The 24,162-nt window shown below is 39.2% G+C and overlaps 1 protein-coding gene across 1 annotated transcript; it reads left to right on the top strand.

Annotated features, from left to right (window-relative positions):
- Positions 1 to 52: 52 nt before the first annotated feature.
- Positions 53 to 24,162, top strand: qsox1 (quiescin Q6 sulfhydryl oxidase 1). The gene is made up of 12 exons (XM_079468088.1): positions 53 to 449; positions 2,122 to 2,222; positions 3,394 to 3,442; positions 3,556 to 3,658; positions 3,960 to 4,050; positions 4,918 to 5,063; positions 6,797 to 6,928; positions 7,271 to 7,400; positions 11,628 to 11,750; positions 12,517 to 12,655; positions 18,949 to 19,125; positions 22,711 to 24,162. Exons 1-12 carry the CDS (start codon positions 161 to 163, stop codon positions 23,601 to 23,603), a joined length of 2,373 nt encoding a protein of 790 aa, XP_079324214.1. The 5' UTR covers positions 53 to 160; the 3' UTR covers positions 23,604 to 24,162.

The following is a 24,162-nucleotide window of genomic DNA, read 5'->3' as shown; positions in this document are numbered from 1 at the left end:
ACTTTATAGTTTATTGCAAAAGTGTAAGTCTCAAGACCTCCTGACGAACATCAGAGAGAGAGAGAGAGATGGGAGGGAGTGAGTGAGTTTAACATGTGATCAGGCGCAGTAAAGTTCCTGTCACTTTCTAATAGTTTGGTTTGAGCAGAAATAAGGAAAGATGGCGCGGCGTGGCTGCCGTGCCACGTCTTATTACGCGACAGAAACTCGATTAAACCCTGTAAACTCTTTCCCATGTCTTGTTATTTCGTTTCTGTGTGTTTTCCCTGTCATGGCACACAGCGGTTTGTACAGCGCGTCGGATCAGATTATTATTTTATCTCCGGATAATGTGGATTCTGTGCTGTTTTCCAACAGCGCGGCTCTGCTGGTGGAGTTTTACGCGACGTGGTGCGGACACTGTGTCGCTTTCTCACCCCTCTGGAAAAACCTTGCCAGCGATATCAAAGGTTTGTCAGTTAACGTTACCTTAACTTTTCTTTAATGTATGCATTGTGAGGACGATGTATCCTGGTGCTCTGATGCTAAACAGATGGACTTCCGTCACTTTGCCAAGGTAACAGTAGTTACGTTAAAATCGCTTAGGTGTAGGTATAACGGATAACTGTGTTAATTTGCAGAAATTGTGCGTTTTGCAAGCTTTTCGTATTTAAGAACAATCTTTGTTAAAGTGTAGTAAGAGCTGTTTAACGTTACATGGTGAACATAATGACCTGGTTACGAAAATTCACCATGGTTTTACTACATTAGTAAAAGTGCAATACAATAATAGTAACAATATATTTACTAATCGCTACAATAAGCACATTTCAACCAGGATATCTGTTGTAAAACTATGGTAATACAAATGGTTATCCATCTGCCGAAGAAACTGTTTTTATTAATAAAAAACAAAGGCTAATATCTTTTCTGAGGGCACTTCCTCTATAATGAACCCATCGGTTTCCTTAGTGAGCTGCTTATGTAGTGACCCCATTTAGGTAACCTATTATTTCAATTCAATAATTTAGTGTCATAATGTGTATATATTTTAAATTGTGTTCAATCTTTACAACGAATGGCGCAACGACGACAAGAAAAACGACTTAAAGGTACAGTTCACCTCAAAATAAAAACGGTCTCACCCTCGAGTTGTCCCATCTCTGTATACATTTCTTTGTTCTGAAAACTCTAAGATATTTGTAAATATGCTGGTAACCAAACAGTTCTCGGCCACCATTGACTACCATGGTAGGAACAATTACGATGGTAGTCAAAAGTGCCCCAGAACGGTTTTTTTTCTTACATTCTTCAAAATATCTTTTGTGTTCAACAGAACAAAGAAATGTAGGAAGCAATTTTTCCTACTATGGTTGCCGAGAACTGTTTGGTTAATAGCATTCATCCAAATATCTTTCTCTGTGTTTATCAGAACACAGAAATGTATAAAAGTTTGTAACAACTTGAGTAAATTAAGACAGAATTTCCATTTTTGGGTGAACTGTTCCTTTAAAATGTTGCTATCTTGTCTGCCTAGCAAGTAAACATTCACCCTATGAGTCTAAATGGTGACCTGCCTTTTTGAGCTGCAAAACTTCTTGAGGCACAGTAGGTCAACATCAGCCCTGACTCTTGAACTCATTTCGGTTTTGAAACTGCCACAGCTAGATGCTTGCAGCTTTTTTCCTGTTTCTGTTGCTCTAGATTCAAGGTTGTGAAGATGCCTGACCTCAGGTAACAACATCGGATATTTGCTTGTCAGCAAATTATTTCCCCGCTTGGAAGTCCCCTTGTCAAAGGTTAATGGAGCATGATGTAAAAGTGAACTTTTGGTTTTATTGATGTTAGCACTGCTGTTGCTTATGTTTTGCCATATGTTCTTTGACATTGTGGCAGCAGAGTTTTCCATATACACTTAGTTGTTTTTAACCACAAACTCCATACAATCAGATTGTGACAACTTTTCGCCCGACACAGTGAAACTTATATTATTATATTGTAATATGATAACTTATGTTAAAACTTTACTTCTGTAAAATGTATATAACTGTATTTCATGAGCAAGAAAAGGTTGCTCTGCAAGAAAACCTGTGCACTGGTTCCACTTTAATAGGCTTTACGTCTTGTGTTTTGTTGCTATAGAATGGAAGCCTGCTGTGGATTTGGCTGCGATTGATTGTGCCGATGAAAACAACAGACCAGTTTGTATCAGATTTGGAATCACCGGATATCCTTCTCTAAAGGTAGTGTGCATTTTCCATCCATAAGCAAAATATTGTTAAAATTACGTAAAGGGATGAACAAGAACATAGTGTATGTGCAATGCTTTTATTGACAATTACCAAAAAACTGTGAAGAAATGGTGATTTTACACATACAATTTTCCAGAATCACCAACATTCATACTATATAGACCCCTTCACAAGATGTAAACACTGGTCCAGAAGCCCTTACGGTTTAATTGTAATTTATTTTTGCTACTTTTCAAATCTTGCATATATAATTAAATCTTAAAGATGTCACTTTGACATTGTGATTCGGTTATAAACGTTTTTTGAAGTGGTCTATAGTATGCAAAATGAATAGATTGCCGGAAATCTCATCGTGCAAAATATAATTCCTGGATGGTCTACTGCTTCCGCCTAAAATTTCTCAGTACGCATCAGATTTTGCCACTTTTCTATCACAGGATGCCACGGGAGCAGAGGAGCCACCATATTCAAAAAGTGAATACATTAGATACTAGAAATACTGTGGGATGGGCCAAATGGTTACATTTATTCCTCAGGGTTAAATTATGAACATAAAAATGTGTACATCGAAGGTGACGTCATCTAATTTAGTATGTACTTTGTCTTCAAAACTGGTAATTGGACTAAACTCATTATGCCTCATTCATGAAAAATTTGCAGAACACATTTTGTGTACACAATTCATTAAACCATTCTTATGCAAATGTCTGTTTGCAACAAAGTGGTTTCCTGAACGATTTATGAATGGGCCTATTGCATTAATCCAGAGTGCAAAAGTTTGTCGAGTGAGCTTTTCACACAGATGACTTCATCTTCTTCAGGGGTAATTGTTCAGGCATGCATATGAGCTCAGTTTTAACTGATGTGATTGAGCCCGTCATCTCTTTTGTCCATTCAGCTCCCATGTATCATTAGAAAAACATCTCGAAGCTCATCACTTGAGGTTCTTTTGCAGATTAGGCGTTTTGTGTCTGTCTAGTTTTCTCTTGTAAAATAAGGTGGTCATTGGAAAAGATTGAGAAGCGTCCACATCTGTAAGTCATTTAAAAGGAAGAGATGTTGACTAAAGCTGTCAGTGAGACTGCATGTATGCAAATAATGTTCTCGGGTCGCGCTTTTACCGCGCTCTCTCTCTCTCTCTCTCTCTCTCTCTCTCACACAGTTCTTCCCTGCTTACTCAAGCAATACGATCCGAGGGCTAGAGTTCCAAGGTAAAATGTGTCTTTTGTTCCCCCTCAGTATGCGCTACAGAAATATTTTACCGAAGGACTGTTATCCCCTTAAATGTCTGTTCGGCTTAACTTTGTATTTAATATCAATGCAGGATTCCCAAGAGATGTGAGAGGACTTCGGCATCACATTATAGATAAATTGGATACGCGTGACCAGATGTGGCCACCTGCTTGTCCACCTTTAGAGGCAACAAGGTCAAAACAAAGCCTTCTTTCTTAAAACACTACATTTTTATATATGAAACTGTCACTGTTGACCTAACAGTGAGCTTTGTAATGTAAATAGTATTGTTTGCTTGTTACAGTGAGTGAGCATGTTGGTTTGTGTGCTTTTTGTGAACTGCTACGACATAGGGAAGGAAATGGATGCACTGCACTATTCAGTTACATCATACTTACTAGTTAATTTTGGTGTCATTTGTCAACGATTTTGTAGAAAAAGCAAACATGGAAATGTCTGAAATGGTCATACATGTATTATGTTTTGTCTTGACAGTGAGGCAGAGATAGAAAGCTTCTTTCAGACCAACAGTGTCAAACATCTGGCTCTTGTGTTTGAGAGAAAAAACTCTTATGTGGGAAGAGAGGTAAGACTAACTGCCTATTTAACAAAATAAAACAATACCTGATCTGTTATAAAAACTGATTTGGTGTCAGAAGCAGAAACCAGATCACTCAGTAACATTATAGTTTTGTATACAGGTGTAACATTCTATAATCTGTCGAACATTCCCGTCTATAATTAGTTTTTTTTTGTAGGGTGGTGTTATTATGTTTGTTTGTTTTTTTAGTCATGGAACAGGGTGTTTCCATAATTGTTTTTTGGCTGTTCAAATAAAGCTGAATTGCAGAAATGGTTAAGAGTAAAATGCGTTCTCCTACCAGTTTAACAGGGCTCAAGTAGTTTGGAAACATGTTACGTAAAGTTAGAAAGCTTTTATAACCCCATACAAATATGAGACCAATCTCAAAGTTATTTTTCTAAATGTATTTATAGGTATTTGTTTAGGTAAAATTACCTTTTTTTCATCCTGCAAACTACTTACAATATTTCTCCCAAATTTAAAATAATAATATGCAGAAAATGAGAACCGGAGATGTAGGTAAAAAAACACAAAAGATGCTCTGATTTTTTTACAGATCTCAAATACTGCAAAGAAAACACAAATTCACTTTTAAGAAATATATCAATAATATTTGTTTGTATTACTTGGGTATTAAAGGTTAAAACCATGTCCTTTATAATATTTTGTTCACCCTTGCAGTTTTATATGCTAATTTATAGTCATTTTTTTATTGCTAATGTCAGAAAAGTGTAAATAATGAGGTTCTTTGGTGCTACTGAAACATTTGTTTGTTTGACGTGTCAGGTCTGTTTTGGGAGACCGATTGAGTTCAGGTTTGTTCTTCAGCTTTGTAAAGCTGGTGTGTTTGCTGTTTTGCTGGCTTTTTAGGTGACGTTGGACTTATTGCAGTATGAGAATATAGCTGTGCGAAGGGTTTTGGACACGGAGACGAGTTTGGTGTCCAGGTTTAATGTGACCGATTTTCCTTCCTGTTACTTGTACAACTCGTCTGGAAACATCTCTAGACTGAACGTGTAAGTTCTCCAGACCTTTTTCAGTCATTCTTTAGGAAACCAAGGCCGATGACATGGCAACTGCTTTGTAAGTTAAAGGTGCCGTGTATAATTTTTTGGAGTAACCATTGACAGATTTGCAATGTAATATACGCAACTATGTCTTCAGAGCTGTATAGAGAACTTGCATAATGAAGCTTTATGTTTTGGATCTACATACATAAAATTACACAGGCCATGGAATTCGCCATGTTGTTTCTACAGTAGCCCTAAACGGACAAATTGGTGTACAGAGCGCGTTTTGTAACTACATTATCTCCTTCAGCAAAGAAGCGAAAACGTGACAACATCGTAGTCCTGTGTCAGCCACCGTAGTGCTGACTGGAGTGATTTGTTGGTTGCAAAATCTCCACATTGGTCCTTTAAGCGTGAACATGTGCAATGTTTTCTTGTTTCCAACTTAAAGACTAACCTCTACACCATAGTGTCTTACTCTAATGTTCTCATAATAAAAAAATAAACTATTTGCTTGATCCCATTTTCTTGTTTTTATAATCATTAACAATTGCAGAAAGAATCCCACAACATCTGGTTATTGAAACAACAGAATTTTAATACATGCAATTATTTAAGATCACTGCGCTGTCATAATCGTTCCTAAACAGGGGCATACATTTGAGCGTTTCTTGCTTTGTTATGCTTATTCGAGAAAAAAAACTTGGCATGAGCGTGAAACCCTTAAGTCAAGAGATGCAAAAGAGAAATGATTTATGGTCGGTTTATGTTGTTTCCATTTCCCCTTGATGGGGTGTGTGTATGTGCTGAGGGCGGATTTTAATCTTCTACGTCGAAACAATAGTGCTCCTTTTCTACGTTTCACCTGCCAAACATTCCCTGCTTTACAGAGCAACAGATGGCGTCTCGTCAGGTCTGAATGCGTGATTGATCTTGGGTAGCAAGCACAAACACACACGTACGCTCACGCTATCTCCACATCTCCCTGAGCAAACCGATCCTCGGGCTCTCGGAAGCGTGCCGACATACTCTGGGGACCTCCAGCGCCACACCCTCTTCACTTCCAGTATCTCCCCAGTGAGGGTTGATTGAAGACTGGATAGATGAGGGGCCGTGTGTCCTCTGTGCTGGAGACCCAGGAATGCACAGCGGTGTTTATTGTTTGATTGTCAGGGTTAGTGAAGAGGGTAATGATCAGAAATGACATCTCATCAGCACACCACACCCACCATATGTTCATCTGAAGTAAATGGATGACAGTGGAGATGAGAAAATTTTAAGTGAGGGGTACGTGTAATAGAAATACATTCTTAAACACAAATTAAATGTTTATTGGATTAATTTATAATATTTATTTAAAAAACGGGACCACAGGGCCATGTCGAATTGTTCTTTGATCGATGGATGCACTTTTAGGAGCTTCAAAATGCCAAAGCCCATTCGCTCCTATCATTCGTAAAATGATAAGTGGTATTATAACTTCGACTTCAATACTTTTCAAGAAGAAAGTCATATTCAGAGGGTGAGTAAAACATAGGAACATTTTGTTTTGCCTCTGAAATATCCCTTTAACCCTTACACTTATATTTCATTTCTATCCTATATTTAACAGAGTCAACAAGCTGTAACTCTGCAAACATGGACCTTAAACTCTTTTGGAGTCAAACATGATGGCTGTTTCAGATTGCCTGTGTTGTCCACTTTAAGTGGTGTTTACTTATTTCTCGTTCTCCTCGTAGGCTCAAAGAAGCACGTGTCTTCTACTCATATGCCCTCCAGAGGCTGCCGGGAGTTGTGCGAACGGGCAAAGTGAAAACTTCCATCGTTGATCTCATCAAGAACTCAACCCAAGAGTGGAGGCCGTTTAACAAGTTAGTGCACACAAACCATTAGAATCAACCTTTGCGGCATATCAGTGAAACTTTTTATTTATCACACATAATGATATGGTATGATGTATAAGATGAAATAATTATATGATAATTGCATCAATTGAATAAAAAGCAGTCTCAATAACGTTTTTGCGTATTATATTGACTAATGCCATTTTTATAATAATAAAAAATTAGCGATTGATAGTAATATTTTTATTTCGACCGTTTTACTGTTTCCTCATGTTTTTTTGGTAGTGTTTTCTTAATATAATTGTATTATTAAAGATTATTTATAATATGATTTTAATGGCACACACTGTGGTCTGTGTGCGTATTTAGGACACGTGTTTATATGTCTGATCTGGAATCAGCGCTCCACTATTCTCTGCGTGTAGAACTGGATGCTCACGTCACCATCACTGGAACGGATCTGACTGCGCTTAAAAAGTACATCAATGTGCTGGCTAAGGTGAGTTAGGTCTAAACAGTTCTATCAGCTGAGGCTAAATAAACTCATTTGCTGTTCAATTGGCAAACTAACCACTAGAGGGAGATACGTCAAACTCGAAGACATTTTCTATCCAAGATGTCTTTTTCTTGTAAACTAGCAGAGAAATTGTAAGCATTTGTGGCTCTAAATGATTTGAAAGATCATAATGGTTTTCAGGAAGCACAGAATATGGCCATTCAGATGTTTTCGTGTGAAATTATATAAGGCTTAGTGTGTTGTCAGGGGGACGTCCCAGAACTTGTCTTTACACTAATGTATGGGGGCTGAGGATCACCCTTATAGTTTTGTCTTGGCCCGTATTCATTGTATGTGGCCGCCCTCATTAAGGACAAAAATAGTACACCGGTTTTAGAAGCTTGTTGTAGTCGAATCTTTAACAGTTTAAGAATATTTTATTCGTAAAGATCATTCAGGGTACTTCTACACGTACTATAGCATAAATAGTGTGCATCAATACTTTTCTATAGCTTTGAACGGAGCCCCTTTTCTTGGATTTTTATTATGACTTTATAATGATAATGATGAAATCAAAATGAGTAATGAAGGAATTGCAGTGCTTGATGAGTAGTAAGCAAAACCACTTATAACAGTTCAGAAAATGTCTTTGATTTATGGCGTATTGAGTGATATTAGTGTTTCTGTTCAGTATATTAATATCGTTTTTTGGTTTACTAATTTATTCATTTTTACACTCACATTGTACATTCGTTTATATTTCACATCAAAATTTAAGAAAACATTTTTAACATGTATTTTACATGAAGTTAATGTAGGCTGTTTGTTGGACCAAAAAGGATTTTGCCATTTCAACATAAATTTCATTATGTAGTTTTTTCGAACTGGGCATTTCTTAATAAAAAATCTAAATAAAGCTTGTGAAATTCACTCAAATAATCATTCTGTTCTCCACCGGGCCAGACGCGTGCTGTGGATATCTTTGATGAGGTGCAAGACAATGACCTTTCGCTGGCTTTGCATCCGTCCAGCACAGCACTGCCAATCTCTGTGATTATTTAGGGCTCTCTGGGGAAAGTTTACGCAGATGCCTGGAGCAGCGGAGGGGGGCCCGAGCAGGCCTCCCATTAACTGTGGTTAGTTTTGTCAATATTCCCAGCTCCCTCTGGTATTCCAGGGTTAGGCCGGCCTCTTCAGAGTGTCCTTGCTGTTTTTGGCCCACCCTTTTGAGCTGCCTTGTTAAACAGACACGCCGGCTGCATTAATTGACACTCTGTGAAGAGGAAGCGTTTAACCCCACTAAAGTAAAGCGTGGTGAGATTAATGATGGCAGGGAGGAACAAGCTTGCATTCACAGATGTTACACACAAACAGTTTCTGTGATTGAGCTGTACAGAGTGTTAGAAACTGATAGGTTGGTTGCCGGTTTTTGAGAATAAGATGCTTGGAAGGCAGACTGGTGTAATAGGATTATCTTGCAGATGTCACATCCTGTCTTTAAACGTTGAACCTTCATCTGGCTTTAATGTTGGGAGAAAGTTATATTTAGACTCCATGGACTTGAGAATTACAGTAAAATTATAAAAAGGGTGTTTCTGGTTCCAAGGTCAAGGGTTTGGTCCCTAAAGAACACAAGAATTGATAAAGAATATATGCGTTGTTCTTGTACAAACTCTATGTGGTTTTGGATTAAAGCATTTGCCTGATGCATAAAGGATCATGTTTGTTTTTGAATGCATTTATTTGAATAATTGTGTGATCTGTCTACATTCATATTATTTTGGAGTAATATATGTTCTCTATTATTAGTGATTATTAAGCCTATTATTTGTACTTGGTTTGTATATGAATATGAATGATTTTGCTTCCTAAGAACATGAACTCGTGTGAACTTAAAATATATTAATTTGTTGCATTTTCTTACTAGTGAAGGTTTAGTAATCGGAGACATGCTTGTGTGATCCTCGGTTACGCTGTTACTCATCGAGACTCGTGGCACAATCCGGATTTATGTGAATCAGAACTTGTATTTTAGGATTTAAGAAGTGGATCTTAGAAACACAAGAGCATTACAAAGAGGTTTTAGGATTAACCGTCTTTATCCTGCTTTCCTAAAAGAGCCTTCCCGCTTGGAAAAGGGGGAGAATAAAATAAAGAATTATGAGGTAATTTGAATTCCAAGCTACATCTTTTATAGAAGAGTGACCTAAATTGACTTTTCATGGCAGCGAGACATGACGGACTGCACCTGCATTTTCATTTTTCAAACAACTTTTTGGAATGCAAAACCCCAGTTTTTTACTGTCTTAAAGTCTGATGAACAACCAGCACCTGTCATAATTTCACACCATGATAACAAGGGAACTGTTTAAAGGGTTTTTACACGGCCTACTTGCATAGGGGTCCCATAGGACGAGTGAGGCGGGATTAAACCCGGCGCTTCTTCAGGGCCGACAGATGCCTGCTCTTCAGAACCTACACAGCGAGACTGTGGTTGTAGAATGCTGATACTAATCGGATTGGAGATGACATATTGCTTGGGTGAAGTGGATTGTCATGGTCCGGAGGGGAGGATGAGAGGAGGGTGGGGGTCTGGAGTAGTGATTGGAAAGGGCTGTTTGTGGTTTTTGATCTATATATGACTGCTTTGGTAGATGGAATATGCAGAGGCTATATATACTCTTATGATTGACAGCATGCTCTCAAACTCGCAGCTTCGAATGAAAACGATGGTGTCTCAGAAAACATGTTCTGTTGAGATCAGTAGTTATTACTTAACATTCTCTCTAATGGATCTCAAAAAGCTTACTATGTTGCTTAAATCTCCTATGTGTCTTAAATATTTATCTTGTTAGTTTTAGATCTCAACAATGTCACACACGGAGCTAGAATTTTCTGCCTTCATTCAAAAGTCAATCATATTTAAGATTGAAATATGAACTTGAACATTTCTCATCAGATTTATCCCCTTTATCCAGATAATTTTGCTTCTACAATCTAAATTCAGTATATAGCTCCATATCCCAATTTGATGTCATTTTAACAATTCTCTCATTTGTTTCATTTTTTCTTACAAGCAATGAACATTCATCGGAGCTTAAGTTGATACTTTGGTAGTGTCCCTATAGGACCTTGTTCACTTTTCAGCATCCCAGAGGATTATTCACAGCCCCTGTGTTGTTCTGGTTGCAGAGTTATCCCCCATGTTTAAACAATGCCTTTCATCTGAACCATCCATGGTGCATGATGAGCTTTTCACACTAGTTTGAGGCCAAACTGCCGCACGGATCTATTCCATGTCACGCACTCGGGGAAAGACTTTCAATTTTCTCCTTTTCCCACCTGTGCAGCTCTGATTAGCTTTCCGCCTTGGCTGCGCTCTCAATGGCCGAATCTCCCGGATTAAGGAAGCAAATCAGAATGGAGTGGGGCGTTGGGGTTAAGTAAATCTCTGCAAGGCCTTTTTAAGTGAGCTGCGTTTTAATAGAGATCCTGTTAAAGGGTGATGAATAGAAGGCTGCACCATGCTGAACAGATGGCCGCAGGAAAATTGAAAAGACGCAGCGGCACAAATCAAAGAAAGCTGCACCTCTGGGATCCTGTGGGCCCTCAACACACACACACACACACACACACACACAAACCTTGGCTTACTGTAATGTGGCTGTTTATGGGGCCATGACGGAGTGTCAGTGTTGGCTTTGTGGCCCCGGCTCAGACACAGAATTGTAAGGTCAGCACTGGCGTCCATCCAGGGCCATTGAATCTGTCCGTTCTTTTATGCCACACGAGTTGCGCTGGTCATTACTAAAATCACAGACACACACACACACACACACTAATAACTTATTACTTTTTAAAGCATAAAAATATGACTTTCTTTTGAGTTTAAAATGAAATATTTCAAACAATTTTTTATTACATTTATATTATCAGTAATAATTATATTATTACATTATTTATATTATTAGTAATTAGTATATTATGATAATAATTAATTTACATCCATATACAAATACAAATGACTAGCAAATACAGATATAATTTGAATCCTGTACATGTTTATATTTTATTGTACATGACCTGTTGAGTGTTTGCCGATTTTACTGTGTGTAAACATATGCGCGCGTGCATTTAACCTGGTGCAGTAAACCCCACATAAGATTGTAATGTCAGTCATTTTTTACTAAGGGACATTTTTTGAAATGTAAAAAAGTTTTGTTTGTCTAGTTTTTCCCAGGTCGACCATCTGTAAAGAGTGCACTGAAGGCTGTGGACAGCTGGTTACAAGAACAGAATGGCACAGAGATCAAATACAGCGATTTTAGAGATGTGCTGGACAGTGTTGTACAGGCAAGTCTCAAAACATATGTTTGGTTTTCTTTACCTATTTATTAACACGAGTGTTACAACAATAAATGGATTTTTAGACATATGAAATAGTCAAGCATCGTCTGACAAGTTAAACAAAGTTGATGTACATATTTCTCCATTTAGATTTGGGTCATTAGGTCAGAGTATTAGTATACTGTCGATATATTCTTGTTAATAAAAACATGCACTGCATGCACGATTTCAAGCAGATTTAATTTAACATCAAATGCAACTTGATAAAACATGCATATACGTGTGTTTAGTATTATAATGTTGACCTGAGTTCACATACCTATACACCACACGTATTGTGGATTAGTTAGTGACATCATTAGCTTTTAGCCGTCCAATCAATGAATCAATGAGGAAGTACGAAGGAGTCCTGTAAGGAAATGCACTGGTGTCATCAAGATCATTGCTTCTTATAGACACACCCACCAATCAACTGCTGAGTGACACTGAGATTGAGCCTGCAGGAAACTGGCCAATGAGAGAACTGGATTCCAAAGTCACACCAAAGAGTTCAATGCTATTTGATATGGGTTGTTATTTATATTTTCAGTCATGTATGAAATATGACCGGAAAGGATTTTAGTTTGAACACTCGTACCTGTTTTAATTGCAATCCCCATATCACTTCATCTGAGGAGTGACCGAAAACAACATTGATTGACTTTGATTGATTCTTGTTTTCTAAGTGCAACACAAGTCAATTGAGACTATGTTTGTGTGTGTATGTTTTTAGACGAACGACGCTGTGTTGCCAGAAGGTGTGCGATGGGTAGGATGCCAGGGGTCTCAGGCCCGTTACCGTGGTTACCCCTGCTCTGTATGGACCCTTTTCCATGTGCTCACAGTGCAGGCTAAAGAAATTGATGATTCAGGTATCAATAGCCTCACAGAGTTATTTAGTACATGCTGTGAACAATGTTCATTTCTTTAGCCATAATTTTATGTATTATATAATGGGATTTGAAACTACAGTCTTTTGCTATCTTCGACACTGATACTACACCTTTCTTCTACATAATTGTAGATTTATGGTCTTGGTAAACATCAATGTCGTCCTCACACCACCAATAAACACAATCTATCGTATTTGTTACAGTCGTGGCGAAAGTGATTTCCCATTTTGGAAAATTGATCTTTTTTGCCAATATGTTAAAATATGTTAGGAATTAAAAATGTTATGTGAGTATGGCTTTGTTGTGGAGCGTAAACTAAAGCTCATCTTTGGCAAGAATTTAGGGAGGTTTGGCAAAGCTTGCTTTTTGAGGCAAGACGAAAAGTTAAATTATATTAGTTAAATGTTCACTTATGGAATTATAGTCAATATATGACTTATTTTCTGTGAGCTGTTTGTTTTTCTATGCATTTATAGGTACAAATTAGAACAAAACCTATATTCTAAGACAAGCTGTTGTTCACCTTTTTGGCCCAATTGTTTCTTTAAACTATCATACACCTTTTATTTTGATGGTTTAATCTAACCTGAGTGGGTATTTAACCAAATATTGTACAAATATGACCTCCTGACATCCGTTTTTGCTACTACTGTAGATTTTAATATAGATTTAAATATTAGGGTGTTTTGCTGAAAGCTTCACCTATATTGAATCTCACTTCTTAGTTAAATCAATGAAACATCACTCAGTAGGTATGTGACCCTTGACTGATTTCTTTCACCTTTGTTGAGCCAAAGATGCTAATCTTGTATATAGATTTAAATATTTTAAGCACACATAAATTAAAAGATGTGTTGCTCATTTTGGCCTTTCGGTGACCTCTAACTTAAGGGCCGTCTTCTGCCAGGAAGGCAGATCCTGAGCCTCCTCCAAGATAAACTCTGTCTATTGTGTGGAGCGGGCCGGCACGCATCTGCATTGGGTCTGTGTTCTCTGAGGGCTTTCTCAAGCATTTTATTTAAAAATCTTCACCTCACACGAATACACACCAGAATGTCACATTCCAGGAAGTTGTTGTGTGTAGGATCTGTTTTGCTGCCGGTGAAGTAATTGTTTGCGGGTAAAAGAGAGAGGGATTTGTTTAGATTATTAGAACTGGAAGGGTTAATATAAGACCCAGTGAAAACAGCTCCTCCACTAACACTTAATCCAGCAGCTTACAGCGGGCGGAAGGACAGGGGGCATCTGCGTGCAGATGCGTGTTTGTGTGAGCGTGCGGATGGACGGGGGGTCATGTAACCTGCAGATGGAAGGGCAGGGATGGTGTCTCCATCTGTCCACTGTCAACGCACTGGATTATGGTTGTGTCCACCAGCTAAACGGAAAGAAAGAAGGTCCGGTGTACTAGTAAACACAGCATGAAAGTAACCCATAGAGAAGCCTGAGACCTCTCTTACTAATGCTTCCCGCTGTGGCCTGTCTTTAACATGTGCTGTTTAAAAGGGTAGGTTTGTGTAGATTAGTGCAAGGAAATCTAGGGTTAGAGGGTTGGGAAGTTTGTAAACCGTTTGTTGGGTTTCTGTATTCGCAGTTATATTCTATTTTACTTATTTCTGTTTTGTCAGGTTTGCCATTATTGTGATATACCGTCCTCATAACAATTATTCTTCACAATTTAGATTAATGTTTATGCATTTGGCAAGCACTTTTATTCTTTGATTACTTTTATTAACTTGCAGTGAATTCATGATATACATTTTATCTTGTATATCTTCTCCAGGCTCAAACACCTTGCTATACCAATTGAGCTTGGAATCCCCATTTACAATATAATGAATTATATATCACACACACACACATATATATATATATTTATATATGGAAATATATATATACATTAGTTATAGTCAATATAATTTATGACATATGATATCCAGATCAGCGATGATAGCATTCCTGTATCTGATAAAGCATGGAGCTTAAAGTGATAGTTCACCCAAAAATAAAAATTCTGTCATCATTTACTCACCCTCAGGTTGTTTCCCCATTTGCTGCTGTAGAAAATAAATACTATGTGAGTCAATGGGGGACGGGATCTGTTTGGTTACTGACATTCTTTCAAATATCTTTCTTTGTGTTGTGCAGAAAAAAAAACATTTATACAAGATGGCGGCATGTATGGTCTGATGTGTGTTTGTAAAATTTTTAGCAGAGTCCAGGATTGAGCTTTTTGGTTTTTAGATGAAATAGTTTTTACTGGATTATGGACTACTTTGCTGCAGAAAAGCTTCCATCTCCAGGCTCTACTTGGATCCTGAGGCCCTGTTAGCCTCTCTAGGCCCTAGCAGCCCAGTTACCATCTCCAGGCTCTGCTTGGATATTGAGGCCCTCCTAGCCTCTCCAGGCCCTAGCAGCCCAGCTTCCATCTCCAGGCTCTACTTGGATTTTGAGGCCCTGTTAGCCTCTCCAGGCCTTAGCAGCCCAGCTACCATCTCTAGGCTCCAGGCCCCAGCAGCCTAGCTACCATCTTCCAGCTCCAGCCCAGCTACCATCTCCAGGCTCTGCTTGGATATTGAGGCCCTCCTAGCCTCTCCAGGCCCTAGCAGCCCAGCTTCCATCTCCAGGCTCTACTTGGATTTTGAGGCCCTGTTAGCCTCTCCAGGCCTTAGCAGCCCAGCTACCATCTCTAGGCTCCAGGCCCCAGCAGCCTAGCTACCATCTTCCTTCTCTAGCCCAGCTCCAGCCCAGCTACCATCTCCAGGCTCCAGGCCCTAGCAGCCCAGCTACCGTCCTAGGCTCTGTTTGGATCCTGAGGCCCTGCTAGCCTTTTCAGGCTTTACTTGGATCTTGAGGTTCTGCTAGCCTCTCTAGGCCTTAGCAGCCCAGCTAATATCTCCAGGCTCTACATGGACCCTGCGGCCCTGTCAGCTCCTCCTGGTTTTGCTAACATCTTCTGCTAACATGGCTCTTCTCTTAATGCTGCTTTGTTCATTGTCTTTGCAGAATCTAAGATCAAGTGATTTATTCTGGGTGAGTACATCTTACAACATTTGTGGCTCTTTGGACATAGCCTATGGATTCAACTGTTCAGCCTTTGTGCATTCCACTCAAATGCCAAAAGAGCTGGAAGAGGATTTAAATCTAGCCTGGTTTCTACCCAGAGATATTCTTCAACTTCAAAGTCTTTTGATTTTAAATGACTATTTTGCATTTAATGACAGACATTACTGGGACTCTCATTTTAAAAATTCTACAGATTCTTCATATACTGATGGTAAACAGAGATGGTTAATATTTTTATTGCTGCTTTTATCTGGCAATGTGCAGCCAAATCCAGGACCGGAGTTGCAGTGTATTCCATTGCCATCTGATGTGAAATCCATGTCTGGTTTGAGTGTAATTCACCTTAATGTTCGCAGTTTGTTACCCAAAATGGATCTGCTTAGAATTTGGGTGAATTTAACAGATGCAGATATTGTTGTGCTATCTGAAACCTGGCTGACAATATCAATCACTGATATGGGTATTGGAATGGGTGGTTATAATGTGTTTCGTGCTGATAGACTAAGGAAGGGTGGTGGAGTTGCTATTTATGTCAAATCTAAATTTAATGTGAAGTTAGTCTATTCAGAATCAATCGGTAAGCAGCTGGAATTTTTGGCAGTGAAGATGGAGTTGGCCAAGGGCTATTATGTTACTGTTGTTGGGTGTTATAGGCCTCCTTCTGCCTTGAGTACAGCATTGCAGACTCTTATTCAACTCTTATCCAGATTGGACTACTCTGAAATTATTTTAGCAGGTGATCTAAACTAGGACTGGCTGAAGCATTGTTCAGATGAATTTAAGTAATTTTGTGATTCTGTCAATTTTAATTTGGGGATTTAATTTTGAATAATGTTCCGCACAAATTTTCTGCTGTTGGTGTTTTTTGCAATGACCTTAGTGACCACTGCGTTGTTGCTGCTATAAGGAATACTAAGATGCCTAAATGTAAACCTCGCGTAATATGTAAGAGGAATCTCAAAAAATTTAATGAACAGGGTTTTTGCCATGATTTGTTTAATTGTGATTGGAGTAGAATAGAGCTGATTCCTGATGTGGAGTCATCCTGGATCTTTTTCCGGGAGATGTATCAGTCTCTACAAGTGTCTTTAATTTCACTCCATTCTTAGTGGCTGATGTTCAAAAAGCCCTAAAAGGGCTGGCTCCTGAAAAACCTCCAGGAGAGGCTTAAAAATAGCTGCTGATTGCGTAGCACAGCTTCTAACGTATCTTTTTAATCTTACCTTAGAGAGCAACACTATTCCCAAAATATGGAAATCTGCATTTGTTTGTCCATTATTGAAAGGGGGTGACCCGTCACATTTAAATAATTACAGGCCAATTTCTAATTTGTCTGTTGTGGCCAAAATGCTTGAATCCCTGGTGAGTGATCAGATGAAAGACATCTTGCATGTACAGGACATTTTATCCCCAGTTCAGTCAGGTTTTAGAAAAAAACATAGTACCATCACAGCTGCAATGAAGGTGATAAATGACATCTCTGTTGCTCGTGACAAGAAGCAGCACTGTGCATCACTTTAAATTGATTTGTCAAAAGCTTTTGACACGGTTGATCATGATGTTTTAAAGATTAGGCTTCTTAATTCACGGTTTTCAGAGAATACTGTCTCTTGGTTCTCAAACTATCTTGGTGACAGAACCCAGTGTACTAAGCATGATGGTGTTCAATCTGGTATTTTACCAATCCTTAAAGGTGTTCCACAAGGCTCTGTGTTAGGCCCTCTTTTATTTACTATTTATAAAAATAATCTTAATCGGCATGTGTCTGATGCAAACTTTCATTTTTATGCTGATGACACAGTTATTTACTGCTGTGCACCCTCTCTTAAACAAGCCATTGCGCATTTACAGAATGCCTTCACTGTGGTCCAAAACACCTTGCTACAGCTGAAACTTGTGCTCAATGCAGACAAAACCAAATGTATGCTTTTCGCTTGCCCTTGAAATAGACCACTGAATGTTCCCTCAGTGATTACTCTTGACGGACGTGAAATACAGACAGTTACAACTTATAAGTATCTTGGTATCGTTATTGATGATTGCCTATCATTTAAGCCTCATGTTCACTGTCTAGTGAGAAAGTTGAGGCTAAAATTGGGTTTTTATTTTCGAAATAAGCTGTGCTTTTCTTTTAATGTTAAAAAACGGTTAGTGGCATCCACTTTTTTATTTGTGCTGGACTATGGTGATATTATATATGCATTCATCTGATCAATGCCTTCATATGATTGACGCAGCCTATCATGCATCGCTGAGATTTATTACTAATTGTAAAGCTCGAAGCCATCACTGTGAGCTGTCCTCTCGTGTAGGGTGGTCTGCTCTGGCCACACGGAGGCTTTGTCATTGGTATACATTTATATATAAGGCTATTCTTGGTGTGCTTCCATCCTATTTATGTTCACTTATTATGAAAAAAAGTGCTGGTCATTATTCTCTTCGTTCTCGGGCTGTTGTCTTGCTTTCTGTCACACATGTCAGTACTGAGCTGGGTAAAAAGGCCTTTGTTTATTCTGCTCCCTTTACATGGAATTTGCTGCAGAACAACTTAAAAACACTCAAAGGAATCAACTTACTAAGTTTTAAGTTAAGAATGAGATGTTCTGAGTTGGACTCCCTCACATGTAAATGTTTTAATTAAGATTTTATTGTAAGTGCAAAACTGGCTTTCAAATTGTTCTATTAATTTATTTGTTTTATTTTCATGTTTTTTTTGTGTGTGTCTTGTACATATCTAATGATGTGTGGTAAATTCTGCTGCCTATCTTGGCCAGGTCTCCCTTGCAAAAGAGATTTTTAATCTCAATGGGCTTTTCCTGGTTAAATAAAGGATAAATAAATAAAAATACAGGTTTGCAACAATCTGAAGGTGAGTAAATGATGACATCACATTTTCAATTCTGGGTTAACTATCCCTTTAAATTAACTTCCGGCTCCGCAAAGAATCAATTAATGTTGAGTAGTTTTATTTTAATTCAATACAATTAATATACAATAAACTATTAAAATAAATTAAATATAAAATAAATTGTTATATTATTACCAAACACAGACCGGAAGTTGACTTCAGGCCAGGTACATGTATCCAAAGACACCGTCTATATTCCTCTATAGTGTGCTTAATATATATCCATAAATGTATTATTTAAACTTATGTTATCTAATTTGCTGTTTCTTTCTGTTCTTTTTTCTCTGTCTGTCAATATCAGACCCACTGGAGGTGTTGCAGGCAATGAGACGATACGTCAAAAGTTTTTTCGGCTGCAGGCAGTGCGCGACTCACTTTGAGAGTATGGCTCAGGAGAACATGAATAAGGTGAATTCGCTGTCTGCTGCTGTCCGCTGGTTGTGGTCTCGACACAACCTTGTCAACAACCGCTTGGCAGGTGGGTGTTTTCACATCTGTACAATAGAACCGAATGGTAACTTTAACATGCAGTCAGTAGACCCGTATTTGGACACCTAAAGATTAAGTTCAGACAACACCATTTTAAACCAATTGGCATTTATAATGTTTATTTTGGTAAATTGTGCCTTCATGTATGTATAGAATTTAAGACAAATTACGCTGCACCTCTGGATAAATGCACTGCATTGTCAGAAACATTTTTGCTTCATGTTTACGCTTGAGATATTGTTCAGTCCTGTTACTCCTGCTCATAGAGAAGGAGAAAAGAGAAGAGCACACCAGGAGGTGTTTTGGGTGGATTTTTCCTCTCCAGAGCACTGGCTTCCATTTAAATCCCTTTAATTCTGCGATCCTCTGAGCAGACACCAGCTGTCCTGTCCTCCTACTTCAACCTCTCCCTCTCTTTCTGTCTCTCTTTACAATTATATCCACCGATTTTCTGTTTGTAACACACTCTGATGTTTGAAGTCATAGTCATTCATTGTTTATGCTGGGCTTCTGTTACTCACTATTTCAACTAGAATTTTCCATTTCAACGGTCTACTAACAACTGGTTACATAGTTGACATTTCATAAATAAAGTCTCGGTTATCTCTCTGACAACTTGACAACTCGCATGGTTGTTGTCCATAAGGGCTATAAAGGGAGTTAGGTGCTTCTCTTCACACTTGGTTAATTCATTTGTTTGTCCCCATTTGATGTCTCCTGCCTCTTTAGCGTCTGTCCCTTTCCCAGCCACGAAGTCATGAATAATTGGACAAAAGTCCCACATGTGTCTCACTACGGCTCTGCAGTGCTCCCGGGTCCCCCATCACTTCGGCTGATTAGGTCTCACTGTCTCTCTTGTCCCGAGGGAGTCGTTTCCTCAGCTTGACAATTGATATAGCGACAGTGTCTCCTGCCAGGGGCACCCGGCCCTTTATTCCCCAGACGTCCACGACAGCAGGTGGCACATGCCGCGGCGGCAGCGTCAAGCCATCCACTGCTTTGTAATCTCTGGCTCAAGTGGTTAACACAGTGTGTGTGTGTGTTTGCGCGTGCGTGCATGTGAGGTGGGTGGCACTCATCCTCACCCTCCCACTCTTTGTTCCTCTCGCTGTTCCCCAGAGGGAAGCACCTCCTCCTGATCGTGTGCCTCTTTAGTAGCTCCCTCCCACACACACACACAGTTAACCAGGCATGAATAGTGGCTTATTAGTATCACTGCTGCACAATTAATTTAAATGGCACAAGGGCCAAAGCAACAGGCCTCTCTGCTGCCACTTGTCGAAGGAAAAGCATCTACAGAGGAAACATATATTTACCTTTTCAAAGCTTTTATGTTGTATTCCCCCTTCGTTCAGAATGGACTCAGTTAGTGCATATTCCACATTATTCTGTACTGTATACTGTATACACTTTTTTTAATACAGAAAAAGTAACCAGGTTATGTCTGTGAGTAACGTTAATTTAGTATTTGGGAATAAATTATGCATTTTATAGTTTATTTTGTTTAATACATTTTGGGGGAAATCACTGGTCGTCGGGGGTTGCTAGGGTGCTATGGTGTGTTGGGTGGTTGTGTCATATTGTTGCTATACATTGTAAAAAGCATTTTAGTTTTTTTTTAGTTTTTTCTTTTACAAATTTGTCATGTATGACATAAACGTTTTCCCCAGATATTTTACATTTGTGAAATACAGCAAAAAAAGAACTTCTGCAAATATACAAGAAGAACTTGACATTGTATGTTAAAATGTTTATTTTACTGTTATTTTACAGCACCCCAACTGCCAGAAAATCTCAGTTTTTCTGTCAAAATACAGAAAAATATATTTTTTTATGTTATTTTACGGTATTTTTCGGCCAACCCAACAGCCAGAACATTTCTGGGTATTTGCTGAATTTGTTTTCAGTGAAAATACGGTTAAAAACTTAATTTACAAGAAAAACGTAATTTTACATGAAAAAAATATTTAGCTGTCATTTCCTTTCTTTACAGGATTCTTTACTGTGTAGACCACTTTGAAAGCAAATTATAACGGGCCAAAAAAACTATTTTTAACACAAACAAAATTCAACCAACAGAACCTTTATAACCCAATCAAAGTGTTTAACGAAAATCTTAAAGATCTAATTATATATTATAACAAAGTTGTCTGTAGTGTGCTGGGTGGTTGTCAGGGAGTTGCTAGGGTGTGCTGGATAATTGTCAGATTGTTGCTAGGGTGTGCTGGTGGTTGTCAGGGTGTGTTGGGTGTATCCAGTCCAATCAGACGCAGCTCTTGCAATATTAAAAAATGAATGCATGGCAGGAACATGCTAACTGCTCTTCTCTTTAAAAAAACATTTTACCCTCTTAGCAGGGATTGTCTAACATGGTTGAAACTTGTTAACGTGTTATAGCATCCCTTTATATTATTGCCACAATATAGTCAGTTGCATTATAATGTTGATCTCTTTGGATAAAAGCCTCTTCTAAATGCCTGAATGTAAAAATATATCTTTAAAATGTATTTGCAGTGTACAACATTAGTACAAATAGGTGGTAGTACAAATACGGTGGTAAGCCATTTCCAAATCCCCTTGTTATGTGTCTTCCTCTCTTCTCCCACCACCCGTCTTTTGAAAATGCCAAGGAGAGGATTAGCCTATATGTTTGTTTTGCGTTCATCCAGCGGCGACTTAAACAGTTGTGTAATCCCCTCCTCCTTCTCAAGTACTTGTTTCTCTATACGCAGCAGTCCCGCCCACCTTTCGCCACTCGCATTCACTCACGCTCACCCCAACTGTCCCGCGTGACAGCCCTGTCTCTATTTACGCGCATGAATATTAATGCGCTCTCCCGGCAGGCTTTTGTATCAGTATGACCAAGGCTACAGCTAAAGTCACCCCTGTGCCGAGCGGATCCATGATTAAAAGTAAAATCGCCGTAGGCACCAGATATGAGTGCTGTCATGGAACGACGTGCAAAGACCTTTGGGTTCCCGTAGACATGTAGTAAAATTGATGTATCTCTTATGTAAAGTGCGGTATGCAGAGTACGTCCACACATGCATATATACATCAGATTAATCTGCGTAAGAGATGGGGGGGGATGTAAACTAACCAGCACTGGAGTGTCCCGCGACATCCGCCACAAGCAATTTATTAGCGGATGCCTCCGTCTGGGTGCCACTGGGGGGAGGGAGAGGAAAGCAAAACATCTGAAGAGTGAAAGAATAGTAATTCATTAAAGGGAAAGCTGAAGCCCAGAGGTGCCTGCTCTCGTATGCAATTTGGAGATGGTGGCATGTTCATGGTGAGTGTAAAGAGAGGTTGGTCACACGTGCATTTGCAGATCTTGTCCACTTCAACCTCATCTATTATCTTCATGATCCTCCCACCGGGAGAACCCACGGGCCTATTGATCATGTCTTTAGGCCTGTCACACAAAGAAAGTACAAATATTTTTGTACCTGCTCAAAAATAGATCATTGTTTAATCAAAAAGGTTTCAGTTTGCATCTTTTGAATAGGATCTTAGCATTTATAAATGCGATGAGCCCAGTTGTGACATTATCTTTTTTTCTTATTTCACACAGGGGATCTTGGTGAAGACCCAAATTTCCCCAAGATTCAGTGGCCGCCTCCAGAGTTGTGTCCCAACTGTCACAGTGTGAGATGGACCGGCGAGCACAGCTGGAACCAGGAGGAGGTGTCTGCTTTCCTCCAGAACTACTTTTCCTCCGATCGCATCCTATCGGACTACCTGCAGGACGAGACCCAAGCTCTTACCCATCAGAGAAACCGGCTCACGGCCACTCGGATGGAGAAAGAAGCAGGCCGTGGGGCGGAAAGAAGGGCTCGAGACATTCACCATGCTTCTCAGACCGAAGAACCTCAAGAAGAGGAACAGGAGGAAGAGGAGGAGGAAGAACCGACCCTGGAGGAACAGGCTGGTGAGCAGTACCCTGTGGGGACGGAGGGAGTGGGGGGTGACGGAAAGGGCAGGACCCCTAACCGGGAACCTTGGGAGAAGCCACAGGGAGAGCAGAAGCGGGAGCAGTCCCCGCGCAAGCCGAGAATTGTGGGCCTGAAGCTACAGAAGACTCAGGAGGACATCGTAGACTTGGACTCCTTTGTCAATCAACACTTTAAAGCTAAAGCTCTTAGTGCTGCGTCCATGTCAAGCGTGGTGCGACAGAGGAGTCTACAAAAGCAGGATGATAATGAGGACTTCCAGTTTGAGAAAGGCTGGAGGGTGAAGCGAGATCTGGGCAGTCAGGAACAGAACCTCGGTGTTAGGGTCAGGATAGCGCCGAACCCCAGACCTCAAAACAAGCACTGGATGTCACTACTTACTGTGGGATTCTCACGAGTAGATGTGAGCTTGTTTGTCCTTCTGTATCTTCTCTCCTCCGTGTGTCTAATGGCCATGTACCTGTGTTTTAAACAGAGGGTTAAACTGCGACGTGCTAAGGTGTCTCTGCCTTAGGTGTCACAACGTAACGTTTTAATTGCTGTATATCAGGAATGAGCAAATCTAACAATCGTTGGCTGGTGCAGGGTTTGACAGCTTTGGCTTCATAAATCGCATGCTGTAAAAGTGCTGTTTTTAATTTGAAGGTAAATTAAGTGGGTATCATGAACACAACAGCTTGACATGTTTCATGGATCCTGTACTTGTCCATGAAGGACTGCACGTGGTCGAAGTCAAAATTCCATGACCACTTATTGAAGAAATTTACAATTTTTAAAAAAGCATTAGCAGTTTTGTATAATATTGATACAATTTTAAATTTATATAAAAACACTTTTTGTTTTGAATATAGACACCACTTGACTATTTCAGTGTGCATAGTCTCTCATGATGTCCGTTCCTTACGCCTTTTATGATCAAATAATTGATCTTACCTCTCTATGTTTTAAGAGTTGAAACGGGTCAAATAATCATAAACCGATACATAACATTATTAAGATATGCAATAACTAAACGTATTCTTACTTAAGTGATGTGATTTGTTGCGTAAAATCCAATAAAAAATATTTTTGCT

This window comes from Barbatula barbatula (assembly GCF_947034865.1).
Source record: "Barbatula barbatula genome assembly, chromosome: 11".
Taxonomy (NCBI): Eukaryota; Metazoa; Chordata; class Actinopteri; order Cypriniformes; family Nemacheilidae; genus Barbatula; species Barbatula barbatula.
The sequence above is the reverse complement of the archived record's forward strand: the minus strand, read 5'-3'. Positions and strand labels throughout refer to the sequence as shown.